This window comes from Puntigrus tetrazona, chromosome 21, assembly GCF_018831695.1.
Source record: "Puntigrus tetrazona isolate hp1 chromosome 21, ASM1883169v1, whole genome shotgun sequence".
Classification (NCBI taxonomy): domain Eukaryota; kingdom Metazoa; phylum Chordata; class Actinopteri; order Cypriniformes; family Cyprinidae; genus Puntigrus; species Puntigrus tetrazona.
In genome coordinates this window covers 5,537,798-5,557,542 of record NC_056719.1, presented here as the reverse complement: position 1 = coordinate 5,557,542, position 19,745 = coordinate 5,537,798, and the positions used below count along the sequence as shown (strand labels likewise).

Below are 19,745 nucleotides of genomic sequence, written 5' to 3'. Positions count from 1 at the left end.
ATTACAGTCGTCAAAAGTTCCACAATGAGTCAATGTCCGCAGTCATAACTCATAACATGTGCATAACATTTAATTCTGCGTAAAGGAGACCAGTAGTAAAATAGCGGGGGTAAAAAGAGTGCTTTGGACCACCTTTCATCAGGGGAAAACAAGTGTCAAAATGAAGTAATGTACAAATTAGTCTTGATGTAGCTTTGATTTTACTATATGGATGCACTGGAATAAAAAATTTTTTTTTTACACATTTATTTATTTAGGGAAATGAGTACGCACAATTAAGTATTAGTTAAATGAAATTAAATCTATTTCATTTAACAAATGACATTTAAATTGGTCAACGGTGCAGTTATTTACAGTTTGTCATTTCTTTTGAACTTTATTTTATAAAAAAGCCCTGAAAAATATTTTTCAGTTATTATTAATTGGCATAATTCTTTTCAAAAACTTTCATGAGAGTTTCTTGAGCACCAAATCAGCATTTTAGAATGATTTCCCAAAATCGTGTGCCACTGAAAACTAGAGTAATGGCTGTTGAAAACTCTACACTACAGGAATAAATTATGATTTACAATATTAAAATAAAAAGAAAAATGCATGTTTTAATGGATGTGTAGAGCATGTTAAAATCATACCATTCCTTTTTATGAGCTGGTTAATTCTATATTGGTGCAGTTTCTCAAGTTTATTCGTTGGTATGCATTTTTATCAGCCAATCACTTGTGAAGTGCGTATTGTCCTTCACAAGCCATCAGTTTGAGAACCACTTCAATAGAAGCAGCACTGAAACTTGTTCTTCTGAACAATGGCATTAATTAGTTACCTCCGTGATAAGAAATGACAAACCGTGCTCTTTATTCTTTTCGAGAATAAACAGAATAGAGACGTCTTCCTTCCTTCAGGTATCTTAAGACTAGGTTACTGTATAATTGTTAGCTCACTGAAAATAACTGTCATTTATTATCCGCGCTGTCACACCATCACGGGTGAAGAGGTCACTGTCTCTCACTGCACTGTTTGAAGAGATTCTCTAAGGAGCAGTATTACCTACCGCCCCCTCCCTGCGCCATCAGAGCCTCTGATTGGTTAAATTAGTCCGGTAGAATGGTTTTGTTTGCCACAGCCCCCTTCCAGGCCATTGACATCGTCCCCATGGCAACAGACTCTTCCCGGGTTTGTTCTCTTGAGGGATACCTGTGCCTCCTGTCTCAGAGAAACAAGAGGGGTTAGAGAGCGGATGAAAGAGGGCAATTCTGTGGGAAAAAAGGGGTGAGGAGATGGGAAACAAGGAGGAGCTTGAAACAGGAACAAGGGAGGAGTCAAAGAAGGACCAAGGTTAAAAAGGAGAACTGGGGGGCGATGCAATAAAAATGCATGCATGAGGCTGAAATATGCCATTATAAATTCCTTCTATAAAAGACGGACACTTTAAAAGGCTGTGATCTGTCATTGTGACCAAGGCATTTTCTTCCCTTTTTTTCTGTCAGGAGGATATTTCCTTTGGAAAATTTGTCATTTTGTGACTCTTTCTGCTTCTCAGATATCCATCTTTTATGACATATTTTTCCACTAATACATCATAGTGGTCATGAAATTGTTCCCTCAATGGTAGGCTGTTATTAAATGTCCAGTGCTCCATTTTAGAGAGTCTCACATTTATCGGAACTGGAACGCTGGAAAGTGTTACTGCACTTATTATTTTACAGTCACAGATATAGTAGGTGGCGTGTACAAATATGTAACCAAATACAGTGATATCAATCGGCCTCCAGCTGGTTTTCAAGATGTCATGTTAACTACTAAAAGACAAATATATAAAAACACTAATACTAAGCGCTGCATGTGTTTTCTTTTCTCATTTAAGGCATCAAACATATCCTATCCATAGAAATTTTCCCAGCGTTGGCAGTGTAAGAAATTAATGTGGAAAAGGAAAGAAAATAATCTCTATGATTTTTATTCTGGATAATATGTAAATATATATTAATATAAATAAATATATACCAATAAATATAAAATGAAATATGAAAAAAAAAAAAAAAAAATATATATATATATATATATATATATATATATATATATATATATATATATATATATATATATATGCTTTTGAATTAAGGTAGCAAGCGATGCACAACTGCTATTTGAATTTGGATTGATGTTAGAATTAAAACTGATTCATACATTAATTTAAAATAATGACTTTCTTTTTAGATTGATAATTATATAACCACTTTAAATTATATACATACTTTTGTCTATTTGTATACATTTTTAATGTAAAGTTGTAATGTTTTACAAAAATAAAGAGGTAATGATTAATCCAGTCTTTTTTTATGTTTCCTTGTCCTTTTCTGAGTGAAAATAGTTCCTATATATTTTTTAATGCACAAAGAACCTTTAACTTCTGTTTAAACATTTTATTCCATAAAAAGTTCTATTTGGTGGTGAAAGGTTCTTTGGGTTAATAAAATATTCTTCACGCTAAGAAAAAAAAAAAAAGTCAAAATTGAGTGAAAGATACTTTGGGAAACCCAAAATGCTGCTTCTAGGGCATTGCTGTAAAAAAAACATCTTTTGAAACCTTCGTGATAGACAGAGACCACCCAGAATCAGCTTCTCCTCTCGACAGTAACACTATAACCCCTTCATAAAAATCTGGAGGTTTAAACAATGGCATTCACAACACGAGATGACCTCTGACACTTGACCTACCTATCTCCTGTCATTTACCAGAACAAACGTCTTGAAATCACTTAAGCGGTGGTCTTTCTCTCGTCTAGTGACCTCTTTTAGGACAAACACGTTATACTGAGTCAGTGAGCCCTTTTGGTCAGCTGCATCATAAACCTTTGCCCTTTTCAAGGACGTTTCTTCAGTTCCTCCCATTTCCCCACCGACTGTATTTGAGTTTCACAGTAATTAAGACTCATGGGTTGAGAACACACAACGGAAACCTTTTCCTGTCCAATACAGACATACTCCCTACCTGCACTCCAATATGGCTATCAGGTGTCAGCCAGCAGGGAGGGCCAGCTTTCCCCATGTAACATTTACCAGAATGCATTGTGATGCTTTATCCCCCACCCTTCTCCTGTTATCAAATACCCGCCGAGAGTGTTGAATGAGTTACGGGGTGTCCGTGTCCGATACCACAATCTGAGACCCATAACATTCGGTCTAAGAGAAACACCTGATCCCTTTAATCAGGTTTAAAGATGCCTGCCACCCCTGAACCGGCTCTAAGCGAGTGTGAACTCATTTAATCCTCCTTTACTCAGGGAATCACCTCTGCTCTTAGCCGTGAATTTCCCCGCCAGAGTCTAGAAATCTTAAATCTGCTTGGTAAACATCTCTCAGATGGGATGAGAGACCTTCAAAGGGTACGGGTCAAGTCTGGACTCACCTGTGCAAGGTCTTAAGCCCGGTGGGGTTAAAGGAAGCTGCTAAAAGGCACCTGAATTGTGGTCATGGCACTTAAGAAGAGAACCACAGAATAGGGACCAACTGATTTCAAAAGAAGATTGCTGAGAGAATTAGCTTAAGAAAAAACTCCAAAAGACCTTGTATTTGTATATTTACAAAGAAACACAGTAAATATATATATATATATATATATATATATATATATATATATACACACACATATATATATATGTACATACATACATACATACATATATATATATATATATATATATATATATATATATATATATATATATATATATATACATACACTTTACACATATACATACAAACACATACAAATTTATATATACATATATGCATGTATGTATTTATGTACATATATATGTGAACATAATATTTGTGTGTATATTATGTATATATACAGACATATAAACAGTATATATTTAGACTATTTACATCTATTTACATGTATTACATATTTTTATATGTATTTATATATACATAATAAATATACACAGAATATTTTTATGCAGTTAACACGCATTTAATAATTGCCCGGAACTAATATACACATACTTGTGTATATACTTATGATGCGTTATTTGCACTTTCACTTAGTTATTATATTTTCATATTAAATTTCATTTTTTTGTTTCTGTGCACTTTAACCATATTAACCAAAAGTAAAAAGAATTCCTACTCCAGTGTTCAATTAATTGAATATAATAAGTTTAAACTCTTAATGCATATTCATTTAATTTCAAAACTTTCCAGAAGAAGTTTCCAGAAATTCTCCAAAAATATTAAAAGAATGTATTTTAAAGTGCAATTTATAAATGTGTCACACTCTGGACTTTTGTTATTGTTTTTGTCTCGAGCCACGTGTTGTCTGTGCCCTGCCTTCCCATTGTGTTTAATTGTTTAATTGTCTTCAGCCGTGTCTTGTTAATTTAGTTCATTTCCTTGTGTATATAAACCCTGTGTTCTGTGTTCACGGTTGTCGGATTATCAAAGTTACTAAATTTCAACGTTACTATGTTTCTCTGTTTTGTTCCCGAGCTCCTTTCGTGGTTTTTTGGGTTTTGTTCTGCCTACCTGCCTTTTGTATGTTTATTTTGCCAGTTTTTTTTGGATTAAATCTATTTACGTTTTTGTATCTCGAGTCCCGAGCGTTCTCTCTCCCGAGTCCTTCCCGAGAAAACCGCGAAAACGTGACAGGATAATCCGACCATAAAAGTAAAGCGGCATTTTTTCCTTTTTTGTTTTTGGGTTTGTTTTTCATGGATTCCCCCTACAACGACCCAAATTTCCTCATCCTCCTGCTGGAGCAGGAGGATCGCTCTCTCGAGGGCTATACTAAGGACTTCCTCGCCCTCGCGAACTACTCGCGCTTCCCGGACGGCTTTTTGTGCTCGATTCACTTCCGCGGACTGAACACCACCACACGAGCAAAGCTGTCCGGGGACGGCCCTCGAGAGAGCGTCGCCGCGTACATCGAGTGGGTGCTGGTGTCCTGCAACTCGCCGATAACGGTTGCGCTGGAGGACAACGACACCAGCCCCACTCCAGATCCAGAACCCAGCCCATCATCTCCCCGCGTCGCGGAGGCCAGGCCTGTGCCCACGGAGCGCAATCGCTGAGCCGGGGACGACCACGGAACCATCGCTGAGGAGAGCGACAGAGCCGTGGAGCGCCACCGGACCCGAGCCGATTGCGACAGACCAGGTGCGTGAGCGGGCATCAGAGCTTGCCGCGGTGGAGACAGCCGACAGCGAGAGCGCGGGGTGGAGCTCCGCCCACTGCACATCGGCTGAGGATGAGCTGATCATCCAACTGGGGCTGCTGGATCTACAAGAGGAACTGGATGATGTGGACTTAGACTGGGCACCTCCGTGTATCCTGAGTCGCTGGTCCCGCCCAGCCGTCCTGTTAGCCCGCTGGTCCCGCCCAGCCGTCCTGTTAGCCCGCTGGTCCCGCCCAGCCGTCCTGTTAGCCCGCTGGTCCCGCCCAGCCGTCCTGTTAGCCCGCTGGTCCCGCCCAGCCGTCCTGTTAGCCCGCTGGTCCCGCCCAGCCGTCCTGTTAGCCCGCTGGTCCCGCCCAGCCGTCCTGTTAGCGTCCTAGAGACTGTTCCCTGTGCGCTCCTCCGAGTTCGGTGCCCGCGCCCGAGCGCCCCGAGTTCGGTGCCCGCGCCCGGCGCGCCTCGAGTTCGGTGCCCGCGCCCGGCGCTCCCGAGTTCGGTGCCCGCGCCCGAGCGCTCCCGAGTTCGGTGCCCGCGCCCGGCGCTCCCGAGTTCCAGTGCCCGCGCCCGAGCGCCTCCCGAGTTTCCAGTGCCCGCGCCCGCGCGCTCCCGAGTTCCAGTGCCCGCGCCTCGTGCGCTTCCAGTTTTCCACCCTCCCACCTAGTCACACCATGACGATGGATCCCAGCAGCCCCTGCGCTCATCCTCAGCTCTCCATCACGAGCTCGCCACGGGTCTGCCGGTCCCCATCGCCGTCGAGGTGGGCGATCCCTCGCCTCACCGTCCGCCTCCGAGTCCCGGACTCCTCCTCGCCTCGTAGACCCGTCGGCTCCCCCTGGGCTTCTAGCTCCCTCCTCTCCACCGTGGTCCGTCAGTCCACCAGCTCCACCAGGCTCCATCGTCCCTCCGGCTCCGCCTTGGTCTGTCGTCGACCATCCGTCGCCTCGGGATTCCTCTCCTCCGGCTTCGCCTCGTCCCTCCATCCCACCGGCTCTGTCAGGCTCCTCCTTCCCTCCGGCTCCACCTCAGTCCTCAGTCGCTCTGGCTCCGCAGCGTCCTTCCTGTCCCCCGTCTCTCGTGTCAGTCGCGGCCGGCGGCGCGCGCCTCGGACCTCCAGCGCCTCGACGTCACCTTGGCTCTTCGGCTCTCCGCTTCGGCCTCAGTCTTCTGCACCACCTGCTCCGCCGTCGGTCGGACCCATGGAGTCGATGGCCGCTCCTCCTCCATGGCTCCTCCCTCCTTCGGCGCCACCATGGACCATCATGGCTGGGCTCTGGATCTCCTCCTGCTCCGGACTCCTCCTGTGTCCTCCTGGCTCCTCCTCCTTCTGTGCCCCCTGGACTCCTGTCTGCTTGCCCCCTCCTGGGAGTCGTCCTCCACCGAACCTCCTCCCAAGATCCGGTATTCCCAGTTCCAGTTGTTGTTGTTTTTGTTTGTTGTTACTTTAGGTGCGAGGACGCACCTTCCGGGAGGGGGGCATTATGTCACACTCTGGACTTTTGTTATTGTTTTTGTCTCGAGCCACGTGTTGTCTGTGCCCTGCCTTCCCATTGTGTTTAATTGTCTTCAGCCGTGTCTTGTTAATTTAGTTCATTTCCTTGTGTATATAAACCCTGTGTTCTGTGTTCACGGTTGTCGGATTATCAAAGTTACTAAGTTTCAACGTTACTATGTTTCTCTGTTTTGTTCCCGAGCTCCTTTCGTGGTTTTTTGGGTTTTGTTCTGCCTACCTGCCTTTTGTATGTTTATTTTGCCAGTTTTTTTTGGATTAAATCTATTTACGTTTTTGTATCTCGAGTCCCGAGCGTTCTCTCTCCCGAGTCCTTCCCGAGAAAACCGCGAAAACGTGACAAAATGCAACTTTTAAAAGTATGTTAAAGTATACTAGGGATTTTTTGTCATTTTTTTTAGTTGAATATTGTGCAGCAAACGACAGCTTTAACCCTTGCAGAATTGAACTGTAAAGGGTCTTGTGACTCGCTGTGGGGGGCCCATCTGTGGTATTACCCGCCAGACGGTCAGCCCCCCTACCCCCTCCCAGCCCTGCCACCGTCCCTGACCATTGTTCCCATACCCTGAACCACATATAATCCCAAACGAACCTCCAGAAAACATCTGTAGAGCTATACATAGAGACACGCTGGACTGGATGCTAAGCTACATGCTAATTAGTAATAGAAGACTGTGGAGGGTAGCGAGGGGATTTTAGTGAAAAGACATCACGATTAATGTTAAAACATTCTCAGATAGCAATAGAGCTGCTCTCTTATACTTAATCCGGTAACTCCTTAGATATTGTGCAAAACTAGCCATGACTTGTTAGCATTATGAGGTTAAAGGTCAATTTAATGAATCTGCAACAAAAATGTTAACCCAATCTGTGTGGGAAAACGTTTAACCCTTATATAACATTCCAGGATTTCACTGAAATGGTTGAATTCTCCACCTTAAAGAAAGGCTACTGCTTCTTATGTCATTTTATCATTGTTAAAATGGCCTCTCCCGTAGTTTGTGTACAGTCATCTAAAGGTTGATTTTTCCAAAAAACGATAAACACTTTCACGCCACCAAAATATTACTATTTGGTTCGATAAGTAATATCAACAAATAAGATATATTTCATTCTACATTGGAGCTTACCATTAAATTATTTATTTTATATACACGAGATATACACATATTCATCAGTATTCATTTCATACCATTAGGAAAGAAAAAAATAAGTTCTACATTCTGTGTGCATTTCCTTCCCCTTTAATGGTATAAAATGAATACTGTGATATTGAAAAATCAATATCAAACGACATGAGGGAAGAAATAAAACATAGTGCTTTTAGCCATATCGCCCAGCCCTAGTGGCACAGAAATTACACGCTTCACTTTTAACCCTTCGCAAGCTGCCGAAATCGTATTTTTATAACACTGCCTTCAGTTATCGCCGTATGGACTCGCTGTGCAGAGATCTGTCACAAGCGAGGTTGAGTCGCCACTGTGCCAAACCTTCGATTCAGTGCCAAACTTTTGCTAACGTTCTCCATCCCAGTGCTTGTTTTTATCCACAATCCCCTCACCCCCTGACACCTCACGCCCTCGACCTCCTGCTCTCCCTGTCTTAATTCTTCCAGTGCCAGCTTCTGTCAGACCCGGACGTGTGCTCAGCAGGCCAAATATTTACCGCTTGCTATGCTTAAACGATCTCTATTGAATGACTTGTGACTGAACATCCTGCTCTGTTCTCCTGTGAGAGCAGAGGTGAGCTAACAGTAACAGAACTGTGGTAATTATTGGGTTCTCGACCATAAAACCTTGAGGGAAAACCTTCGATAATACGCTCAATTGATTTGTATCAAGGGAAAAAATACAAAGAAGGCGGAAAAAAACTGAAACAAAATGCTTTTTATTGAATAACGCATTATCAACGACCCCAAGCTATACCGTTGGTCAGGTGGCAAAGCTGGGTAAAACGGTGTCAGCGGTCCTCCCTCTTGGCTAAATAGTCTGTTGAACATCCAAAAAGGGTGCTCTTTGAGTTTAATTAATCTTAATTAATGGATGTAATCCTTTTACAGGAGTCCCGTTGTGGGGATAACGAGCTAGAAACCTCATTGATTCTGGTCAAAACGCCGAATGAAGTTGCGCAAGAGTGTGAAGCTCACCGTAAAAGCGAATGAGGGAGGAGCGGTAATGACAGAGAAAGAGAGTGGAAGGGAAAGCTGGAGGAAGGAGTGCAGCAAAGCATAAGAGCACTGCGGGTTGGGGGAGACAGTAACAGCAGGCTTTAAAGGAGGGCAGCATGGGGTCCTAATTACTGAGCCTTAGAGCTGGCTGACTACAACTTGCCCCTGCCAACCTCTGCACAACCTCCCACCCATCCACCTGACTCGCCGTAACAAACTACTAGTTCTCATTCGCTATGACGCTTGATTAACAATTACACAAGAGCATGTGTGTTGTAAAATACTCATTTATTGTGTTACGTCAGCGCGGGTGTCATTGTTTAAATGAGTTTAAATGTACATCGCAAATAAAATAAAAATACATTTCACGGTCAAATGTTTAAATTTTAAGCCACTTATGAATTGCTCTTTTCTCCCCATTTTACTATGATTTTGACACGTTTAAAAGTAAGGGTGATTGATTTTATTAATTAAGAGCTGATTTGATCTTAAGGGTGAAAATATGTTTGATAAAAATAAGTTTGATAAAACAGCTATAGCAATTACTTCTACTTTAGATTTTTGTGTTGACAAAAACTTCAGAAGCATCTTTAGTCATTAATATTAAGTCTCAATATGATACTGTTGTGGCAACTATAACTCACTTAGGCGTACAATTTTGGTACTTTATGGACAAAATATATACAAATGTATAATTCACATTTGCATAAATAAGGGAAATGTTCCCTATAACATTTTATTCAGAGCATTCTGGGAAAAAAAAAATAATTTTAATAACGTAACAAACACATTGGAAATAGATATCTGTTAAATGTAAATGTTAGCTAGTTACTGGATAAGCATACAAAAAGATTATTAAAAATTATGATTATGACTAAAATAGTAACTATCCTAATAATAATCTTACCATGAGGACAGAAAAGCTGCATTTGACATATTTTCTCTTAAATCTTCTTGTGTAAAACTGTAAATCTATAACATAATATACAATGTTAATATATTTTATTATATGAAGTAAATGGTAATTATTTGTAAATAAATACATTTATTTGTTTGATTGCTTTTTTTGTTTGTGTTCTCGCTGCCGCATGAGCTTTCAGTTTTTGCTGACTCCGTCCTCACTGATGGGGTTGTCACATCTTTATTCACATCTCCGTTTAAATGATCTGTCTTGTAGTCTCTTGCTGTTTTTTGTTACTTGTCTTTTGCAATTTGCATCGACGCACGCTGAGCCTTCACGTTAAATACAGTTGTGAGGTGCCGTAACGGGCTTCGCTTTGCTTTTTGTTTTTGCTTTGATTTTTCGTTTGTGGTATTGAGCCATTCTGTGCCAAGATGAGCAATGTTTTTTTTTTGTCTTGCCTTGTAACACGCTGAAGATAATTTTAGCAGAACTCGATGTACCTCCAATAACTCCGGCTGTGTTTATTTATTAATTAGCTTTTGTTTTTGCTCACTGCGTTGCGGTGCCTTTCAGACATGTCTCAGAAGCAGATGACATCCTCCATGGCTATTGCTGGGGCTGTGATGGGAGCTGTGCTGGCGCTCTTCCTCATCACCGTCTTCACCATCGTCCTCATCACAGCACGCAAGGCTCCCCCACCAACATACACAGATAAAGTGTGAGTATATACATTATCTTCACTTAAGAATAAGCCATTTTTATTCCCTAATACATCACAGCAATGTTACAGCTAACAGTTGTTCAGAATGTTCTCTGATGTATGAAAATACTTTTAATAGGGGTAACACTTTATTTTGTGGTGTCCTTGTTACGTTTTACATGTACTTAGTATTATAATAACAACAAATTATGAATAACTACATGCAAGTAACCCTAAGGCGAACCCTAACCATATAGTAAGTACATATAGGAAATATTTGTATCATTCAGCATCTAAATGTATAATTTCACAGTTAAAAAAACAACAAAACATAAAGTGTAACCTTTTTACATTAACGAAGGATGTACATTTCATACGTTAGTGTAACATTCTTTAAATGTATTTTTTTTATATAAATTTGTAATTGTCCACTTTTTTTTTATTTTTTATTGTTGTTAAAATTTCCCTATTTGTATATGTTCATAATGTACTTTTTTATATTTATCTGATATCTGATAATGTTATTTATACCATCTACATGAATAAGAATTTATTTATTTATGAAGAAAAAAAATTCACACACAATAATTTTTTACTTATCTATAAAATCATTCTTGATTTAAGAATTGCATAAATATTTTGGCTGGAAACAAGACATTTTTGCGGTGCAGAACTTTCAGTAAATAAATATATGTGAGGAATTAAATACATTTTTAAGAAAGCATTGAAAAAAAACTAAATTTATGCTGAATAAGACCTGAGATATTCTGACTTACAGTCACCTGCATTACTACACATAGACCTTCAGTGTGTAGGACAGTTGGTGCAGTACATGGGCACTTACCTGGTGAATTATTTAATCATTAACATGCTTCCTCAGCAACTTCCTGACCATCCTTTGAACCTGAATGACAGCATAAAACTTAACCATTACCACTCCTCGGTCACTGACCCGAAGAACATTGCTTGAAACCGATTTGTGCTCAACAATGTGATCATGTGTTACAGTTTAGGTCTAACATGCCAAAACGATTTACTCAGAGCCACATGCTGAAGTGAATAGTTTGTAGAATACTGTTGTTTGTCCAGTCAGGATATCATTAAGTACATTACACTCTGCTTCAGCTCTGTCCGGCTCACCTGTTGGCCTGTCAGAATGAAGCATTTCACGCTACAGCACCTCCTTATGGCTTAACGTTTGATTAGCCGCCTTAGCCGTAATAGATTTTGTCTGGTCAATTATTACTGAGCCCAGAAACCCAGTCAAGGCTGTAAATGTTCTATTCTAGTGGAAGCAACTTCAGATGGTTTCCTTTTGTTTCCTGGAAAAGCAACTGCGTGTCATCACAGAGAGAGACTAGCCACAATGGATTACATTTGTGTATTTGCTCTTGCAGTATACAGAGACTACCACACGATACATCATCGCAGAACTTGTGTGGGCAAAAGAGCTTCAGCTAGTTCCTTTCTTGACGAAGCATGTTGATTTTTCGGTTGTTTTTGTTTGGTTATTGCGAAAAGAGACGCTTTATTGTTCTGTCACTGAGAGCGTCTTGAGACGTGAGCCCACAGACGTCTCATTTCAGCCAGCCTGGAGGTCTCCTTTTTCCCACAACCTTCAAAAAAAACAGCTCCGAACTGGGCTTCATACGCTCCTCAGAGTTTCTGCTCCACAGGGTTTTTCACGCTGCATTTAACCCTGGGTTATCATCTGGTTAATATTGCTTTAAGGGCACTAAATGTTTTCCAGTAGTTGTGTTAGGGCCCTGCGTTAGCAGCACTGTGCCAAAAGTATCATTGCTAGAATGAGTTGTTTACAGTAGACAACCAATAATATACTAAATGGTACTTAAAGGAACACGCCACTTTTTTTAAAAAAAAGGTTTAATTTACCAACTCCACTAGAGTACATACAGCTGGGTCTGTCAATTGAACTTTTAGCTGTAGCTTAGCATAGATCATTGAATCTGATTAGACCGTTAGCATCAGGCTCAAAAACGACCAAAGAGTATCAGTATGTTTCCTTTTTAAAATTTGACTCTTCTATAGTTACGTCGTGTACTAAGACCGAACTCTTTGGTCGTTTTTGAGCGTGACGCTAACGGTCTAATCAGATTCAATGATCTACGCTAAGCTGCAGCTGAAAGTGCTACCGCCAAAACCAGGGATCATTTGAATGGATTCAAAAACTGTAAAACTCAACTGTTTAACTCCAGAGGAGTGGCTTGTTCCTTTAAAGACGCGGTGAAATTTACTGTTGTTTGATGAATTGTTATGGGCAGAATTCAGTCATTTTAATAGGGAAAGTTTTGTCCACGCAGATTTTGCAACAGGTTCAAGCAAACATCCACACGGTGTTCAGTTAGTAAGTGTTAGGTAGAATAATGACCAGCAACTGTCAAATAAATTGTCAAACGATCAAGCAGTAATGGAAAACTGGAGAAAACCAACTGTTATTTTGCTTTTGTAGGTTTGAAGTGGCTTAAATCGGCTTTTTTGTCAAGACTGTCTCATAAGGGCAAAGAAGCAAATAATGCAAACTCAGATATAGCCGTCCATTTGTTATTGACCATATAACTATGCAAATTACAGTGTTAACCTAGGTTTACAAATGTATTATGCCCACATAAGACCACATAGATTTGTTGTAGATGTTTTTATTGTGTCAAGGACCCACCATTGCAAGCTTACCACAGGTTGTTAGTGTATGTGTCAGCAGAAATAACACTGAATACGTTCTTGTCGCTTTCTATAAAAGAAAGAACTAGTGTAAATACAGGAATATAAATAGTTAAGCAAACATAGCAAAATATAGTGTTTTCTAGCCTTAGTGATGGATGCAGTTCTCATGAGGGTGAGGTCAATGTGGAGTCTCGCGTGATACAGCTGTTCACTGAGAAAATTGTATCAGGGAACAGGGGAGATGCAGCAGGCAGACAGTTCTCACCGCTCAAACGTCTGGGCTACATATGATTTGTGGACCTTAAAATTAGTCTCAGAGTTTCCTCTTTTTTTAAAACCCTCCATTGTAGTCTATGTTGTAATATGACCTGAGCTTGTTATCCAAACATGACAGCTAAGAGGATGTTCTGGAGTTCATGTCTTTTAGCTGTCTGTTAGCTTAGATTATATAGTGTGCTCTTAAACATCCCCAAAATTAACTTAGATATTAGTCATTAGGCAGCACATATTTGAGTTTATTTGCAAAAACAAAAGGTTTTTTTTTTTTTTTTTTTTTTTTTACATTTTATATTTTACATAGATATAAGAATACTTTAGTCATACTTTCCAGATATATAAAAAAAATCTTGTTTAAAAAAAAGCCAATCAACACATTTTAATGATTTCTTAAGGATCATGTGATACTGAAGAACTAGAGCAATAGCTGCTGAAAATTCAGCTTTGCTCCTACATAAATAAATAACGTTTAAAAATATATTAAAATAGAATACATTATTGAAATTAGAATAACAAGAACAATAAGAAATTGGAATAAAATACAGATTTACTAATATTACTAAAATGTAACACTATCCATGTCTGACTAAGTAGAAATTTAGGTTCATGGCTTTTACGTAATTAGTTGCATATTTAATTAAAAGCAATTACAGAAGAACTCATCCTGTGTGAATGACCCCTAAGGTTTTCAAATGTGCAGAATTGTTGACTTCTACTTTTTATTTATGACTTTATGATCTTTATCAACATGATCTATCTTAGATTGAGCCCCCTCTGAAACTTCTCAGCGGTGCTGTCAGAAGCGTCACTCTCAGAAGAGGTGAAAGAGAGGCTCTTATCTGTTCGGGCTGATCCCTGTTCAGCCTCCGTGTGTCTTGGCTCAGCTTTGCTTTGGCTGCAGGCTGCATGCAGATCAGTGTGGGACAGCTGGGTTTGGTCTGATGGATGACGCTGCCTCTGTGCTGGAGACAGCCGGGACTCTGGGAGAGATAAGCAGCATTGGGACGATGACACATGGCGCTTTTGCGGGGAATGAAAGCAAAAAATGTCCACATAACTCTTGACATTTTAGATCTGATTGTGCCCAGTATAGTAAAGGATGAGAAAATGCGCTTCCTTCAAATGCTTCAAGAGGTAATTTTTAAATGGTTTTGCCATTTTGATCGGATTTATGTGAGCCTTTCACATTTATTTTCCGAGTCATGATGATTTTGTGTTTTGATTTTGTTTTGATAGCTCCCATTCATCTAAAGTGACCTTGAATTTATCCTTTGCTAGATGATGTGGTAGCATTTAAAGTATCAAAGTAGTTTATATGTCAAGGCCTTGGCTTAAAATCAAGACAATTGGAAAATGTTCCATGCTGTCTTGGAAGGAAAACAAATTAATCTGACCTTCAACTGTATATTCAGTACGGGAGAGAGATGAAAAGAGAAAAATACATAAGAACAATACAATCCCTTTCCCTCTTTGATGCAAGTCAAAGTTTTGGCCTTTACTTGGTCTCTTTGGACATCCAGGTGGATCCAGTGAGAGTGTACAGGCCTGTCTGCATCTTTTCCTGCTCATACACTCCCATATCCTCTCTCTAGTCCATGGAACACATCGACTGCTTTCAATCCTCTATTTCGGCCATAACTTTTCATGGGAAATGCTAATGTGAGTCCATATAGAATTAATGAGTCATAAAACACTGGTGTACACTTTTCCATCTCCATCCGGTTTAGACTTTGTGTAGGGAGGGTTAGGGGACACATTAGACAGACTGATAGTCCATTGAAAATCAATTATACAAAACATTGTACTACTAATGGTTGAAGATTAATGTTCACAGGAAGTGAAAAAACAAAAGCAAAGTTGATCCCTTGAGTAATGTGGAGCTTATGGATGCACGTTGGGAAAATGTATGAAGAGAGGTCACAGTTCATGTGTTTTCCCTCAAGGGTTTTTAACCAAGAGGTGTGAGCGAACTTTGTATTTTAAGAGCTTTTTCTGACTGGTTGTCAATGCAGGGCTTTTGAAACTAGCAGTGAAGGTTTAAGATTCCTTATTTGTTCACTAATGGCTCTCTGGACTATCTTTATGACCTTCTGTGAATGACCTTTGGGATTCATGCTTCTGTATCTAAATCTAGGGGAGTAAGGAAAGTTATCTTTCCATATATTAGGCATTCTGGGAATTCAAGGTCAGGATAGGGCGACCCGAAGGACCTCCTGACGCCTGGGACTACAAAGCAGAAGTTCAATAGACAATTGTCCATCATAGCCCAGGCTCTTAGGTATATGAGACCACTCCTCTCAATTGCTTCATGTCAAAACTTATCAATACTAAAGCAGAAATTGAAGGGTGATCTCAATAAGAAAGTAAATTGAAAAAGATGGGACAGGGAGATGATGGATGAGGAAAAAAGGATGAACCAAGAAACCATCTCGGTTGCGTCAATCAAACGTTAGTACAAGAATATTCAAACTGGAGTCTAGGAGGCAGCAAATAAATGCTATAGGAGATTTATTTTGAAAATGACTATAGAGAAATTTTCAATCAAATGTTTAAATAGTACAATTTATAGGCTACTTACTAAGTAGGTATAAATAAATAGACAATTTATTTGTGTTTTTTTTTTTTTTAGAAGTCTGATATGCTTATGTTTCCATTTTTTGTGACGTCAAAACATTATTTTTTGTTATTTAGTTTGTTTATTAATAATATTTATTATCATCATTGTTAATAGTGGCTGCAGCTTCATGTTTCTGTGGAAACAGAGATTTCAGGATTTTTTTAATGAACACATTTTTAAAAAATAAATAAATATAATCTATTTAAGATGGTATTTTTGTAATAGTGTAAAAGGTTTTATTTAAGGTTTGTGTGTTCTTGCTAAAACGAAAAAACTATATATATAAATTAAATACTCTTACTGACCACAAACTTTAAACCTTAGTATAATATAATATATTTTATTTCAGAATATATTTATAGAGCATGTAAAAGTAAATATGCCAGAAGTTTAGGACAAGTTTTCGTTTTTTTTCTTAGAGAGCCACTTCAGTGATTCACAGGTCAAACCAAAAGACAAAGTCATTTGTTTCCATTTCTCTCAGTATTGTTTAGAGTTTTAAAATGGGCTCTAGTTGTATTCATGTATATCACTAATATACATCTCGCCCACGTGTGTACCCACACAAAGTTACTCTAGATGGGGTCTATTGTGGCCTGCTGGTGTTTGCTTTAGAGGTTCAGAGAGCATGAGAAAGTATGTTTCTGTGTGACTGTTGGGCTTTGGAGACATGGAGGCCATTTTGAGTGGCTGGTGATTGAGTCAAAAGTGACACCTTGCATAGAACCTTGAGAGACCTTGGGCACAAACTCTAGAAAACATTTCAAACCTTCAAAATTTGATTATTTTGTATTGGGATTGAGAAATTGGCCGTCTAGATGTGGATGTAAAATGGACAAAAAGTTCCTATTCTGTTCCCAGAACTAAAAGAAGGTGTGGTTGTTATTGTTCCTCAGACTAAACACATTTCATTCTTTAGTCTGGTCTTGACCAGCATTTCCCTGTCTTCTGACATCAAGACAAAACAGTCAGTCCAAAAAGTATTATGATCTAACAACTTTATTTCTGTTAAATGTTCAGCCTGAAAATGGTGTCTAAACAGTATATTTCTACAAAATAAATGCCGCTTGGTTTGATATTTTATGTAATGCATTGACAAGTGTGGCCTAAATGTGTCACTGTAAGTCCTGCAACATGTGCAGTCAGTGATATACATCCTCTGATTGTTGTTGGTTTGCTCTACAGGATTGACCTCCCTCCAACTCACAAGCCTCCTCCTCCATATACAGAGAGACCTCCTGCCATCCCACTGGCCTCTCAGGCCCCTCAGGTGGCCTCATTCTCTCAGGTAAACCTCACACTGCTCTGTTTACTCTGTGGGGCTCCCGGCTCCACAATCTGATTTATTTTCCTTCTGTGGTACTTTATAATGGAGCTGCATTCGAAAGATGACCACTGGTATGTTCCTTATTATTTAAGGAGTGATTATAAGCGCGCCCTTAGCTCACTTTTTCCAGAATATTTTTTCCTCTTTTTGTCTTTTTCACCCATCCAATACATTACCTTGCTGTAACATACACCAGCCTCAGGTGGTTTGCTGATTTAAACTGGTCTGGATGGTCTCCCACCCGTACAAAAACATTGGTCAAGTCGGTCCAAACCAAGCTGGTGGTGTAAAAAGTGGCCAAAACCTTCTTAAAAGAAACAAAACCAGTCTTTTAATTGTTTTAAAGGGACTAGAAGATGATTTTAGCCTAGTTTAAGTGTTTTCATGTTTCAGCAGAGAAAATGTCTCATGTCCCTGACCTGAAATTCAATAATATAGGATTTTCTTGCAATTGAAGCAATTCAGTATTTTATATATATCTCTAATTATATTTGTATTATTATTTTATGCTTTTGTTGAATTCCATTGACAGATGATTTTCGGCTTTTAAAGCAAAAAAATCACATCATGTAATTTATTCACGTAAGATGTTTCATTTCCCATAATTTCAATCGACAGCCCTGATTTAATTAAACAATTTAAAAATCTTTCTGTCTAATCACATTAAACAGCAAATTTCATTGTCTCACAGCATTAGCACCAGGGGAGCTGCTAATAATATTTAGGCTTTTTCATTGAGTACGTACCTGCATACTAATATATTTTAAATCTGTTGTGTCACTCAGGCTCGTCGGATGGAGAGGCGATACGAATTGGCTGAACGGGTGCCAGGTAGAGTGGCTCGCAGAGACCTCCAGAGTCCCACTCACCATTCACTGTCCTATCAGGAGTGGATATGTCATCAGAACGGGGCAGACCAAGTTTACATCAACCATAGAGAACACTATGTGTGACAGCGTCCTCGTGTCGACCGCAGTACACTGCCAGCCCCAAAGTGAAGACTGTTTACGAGAATACTGGGAGCAAAGCAAAATCACCGCTATACAGTAATTAGGAGGACACTGAACTATTATTGGTGTATATAATTACTGGTTTATATAATGCACATTGAAAACCCTGGCAGCATATATGTGTAATTGTTCTGGTTTGTTTACCATGTACAGTGTAGTCCAATATAAAACAAATGACCTAGGCTGCCTATATGAGACTCTTTGTTCGCTCCTATTTCAAACTAAGGGTGACCACAGCTGAAATGTTCAAGACTGTACAAATTGCTGTTTGTTCTGTAGGGATCTTGTTTTGATTGTTAAAATCATATAATATGTTGCATTACACAAGGATTTTTTCATCAAATGTTATTTTTTTTTTCATTGTAGACCAGTAGTCGTTTTAGGTTGAGGTTTGATTTTTATGCTTATGACAGATTTCTGACTGTGACTTCTAGAGGTGATTTGCCATAAGTTTGTTGTTGTTGTTGTTGTTGTTGTTGTTTACACTGTGATGTACATAACACTTAAAAATAAAGGTTCTTTATTAAGAACCTTTAACATCAATGGAGCCGTTCCATTTGGGAAAAAAATGTGCTTTATAGCTTGAAATAATTCTTCACTCCAATAAAAATCGTTCTTTTATGAACTATTTACTGTTTAAGTGTGGTTTGGGGAATTTAAAATGTTTCTTCTATGGCATCACTGTGAAAACGCTCTTTTGGAAAATGTATTTTCAAAAATATAGAATTTGAATCATAAGGCACATGGTTATGTACTTTTTTCATTGCTTACAGTATGTGTGTAGATACTGTATTATGTACAATGTAAATATCTAAGCTCATAAACAATGTACTTCACAATAAACTGTGAATAGATTATAGGTCATTTTTGTTCACTTTTTTCCATTCAATGTAGTAAAGCGTGAACTCTCAATCTCATAACCAAAGCAATATTTGCATTACGTCACAACGATATTCAAATAAAGTGATGTAACCATTACATACGAGACTTGTTTCATTGTGTAGCACATTATCAAATGACATCATTGTCCATCTACGTTAATTTGCAGCGAACACATCTAAAATAACTAACCAGAGTTTATAAGCCCAGACTAGACATCGCTGCTACTTCTCAAATCCACAAACAATCTTATTAGGCAGAGGTTTGAGAGTCAAATATAGGTTGTAAAACCTGATGAATGCTTAAAACGCTGCTCTATAGTCATCAAGACTGCTGGACAACTTTCCCCAGTCGATGATGGAAAATCTCAGACCGCAAAATGCTCTCTGGGAAGGCGCGAGAGACAGTGAATGGGACGGCGGGAGTGCTAGTAAGAGCCTTTCGGCACAGACTTCTGTCTGCGTGTCAACTTATGACTTGTGTTGAAGGTAAACAAACCGGTT

The 19,745-nt window shown here is 39.3% G+C and overlaps 1 protein-coding gene across 1 annotated transcript in view; it reads left to right on the top strand.

The window, feature by feature from the left end:
- nectin3b (nectin cell adhesion molecule 3b) overlaps positions 1–19,341 on the top strand; it is a 54,075-nt gene extending 34,734 nt beyond the window's left edge. The window contains exons 6-8 of the mRNA XM_043221969.1: positions 10,325–10,469; positions 17,212–17,314; positions 18,139–19,341. Of these exons, the coding sequence (XP_043077904.1) occupies positions 10,325–10,469; positions 17,212–17,314; positions 18,139–18,306 (416 nt within the window). The 3' untranslated portion in view covers positions 18,307–19,341. The remainder of the gene's footprint in view (positions 1–10,324; positions 10,470–17,211; positions 17,315–18,138) is intronic.
- The last annotated feature ends 404 nt before the right edge of the window (positions 19,342–19,745 follow it).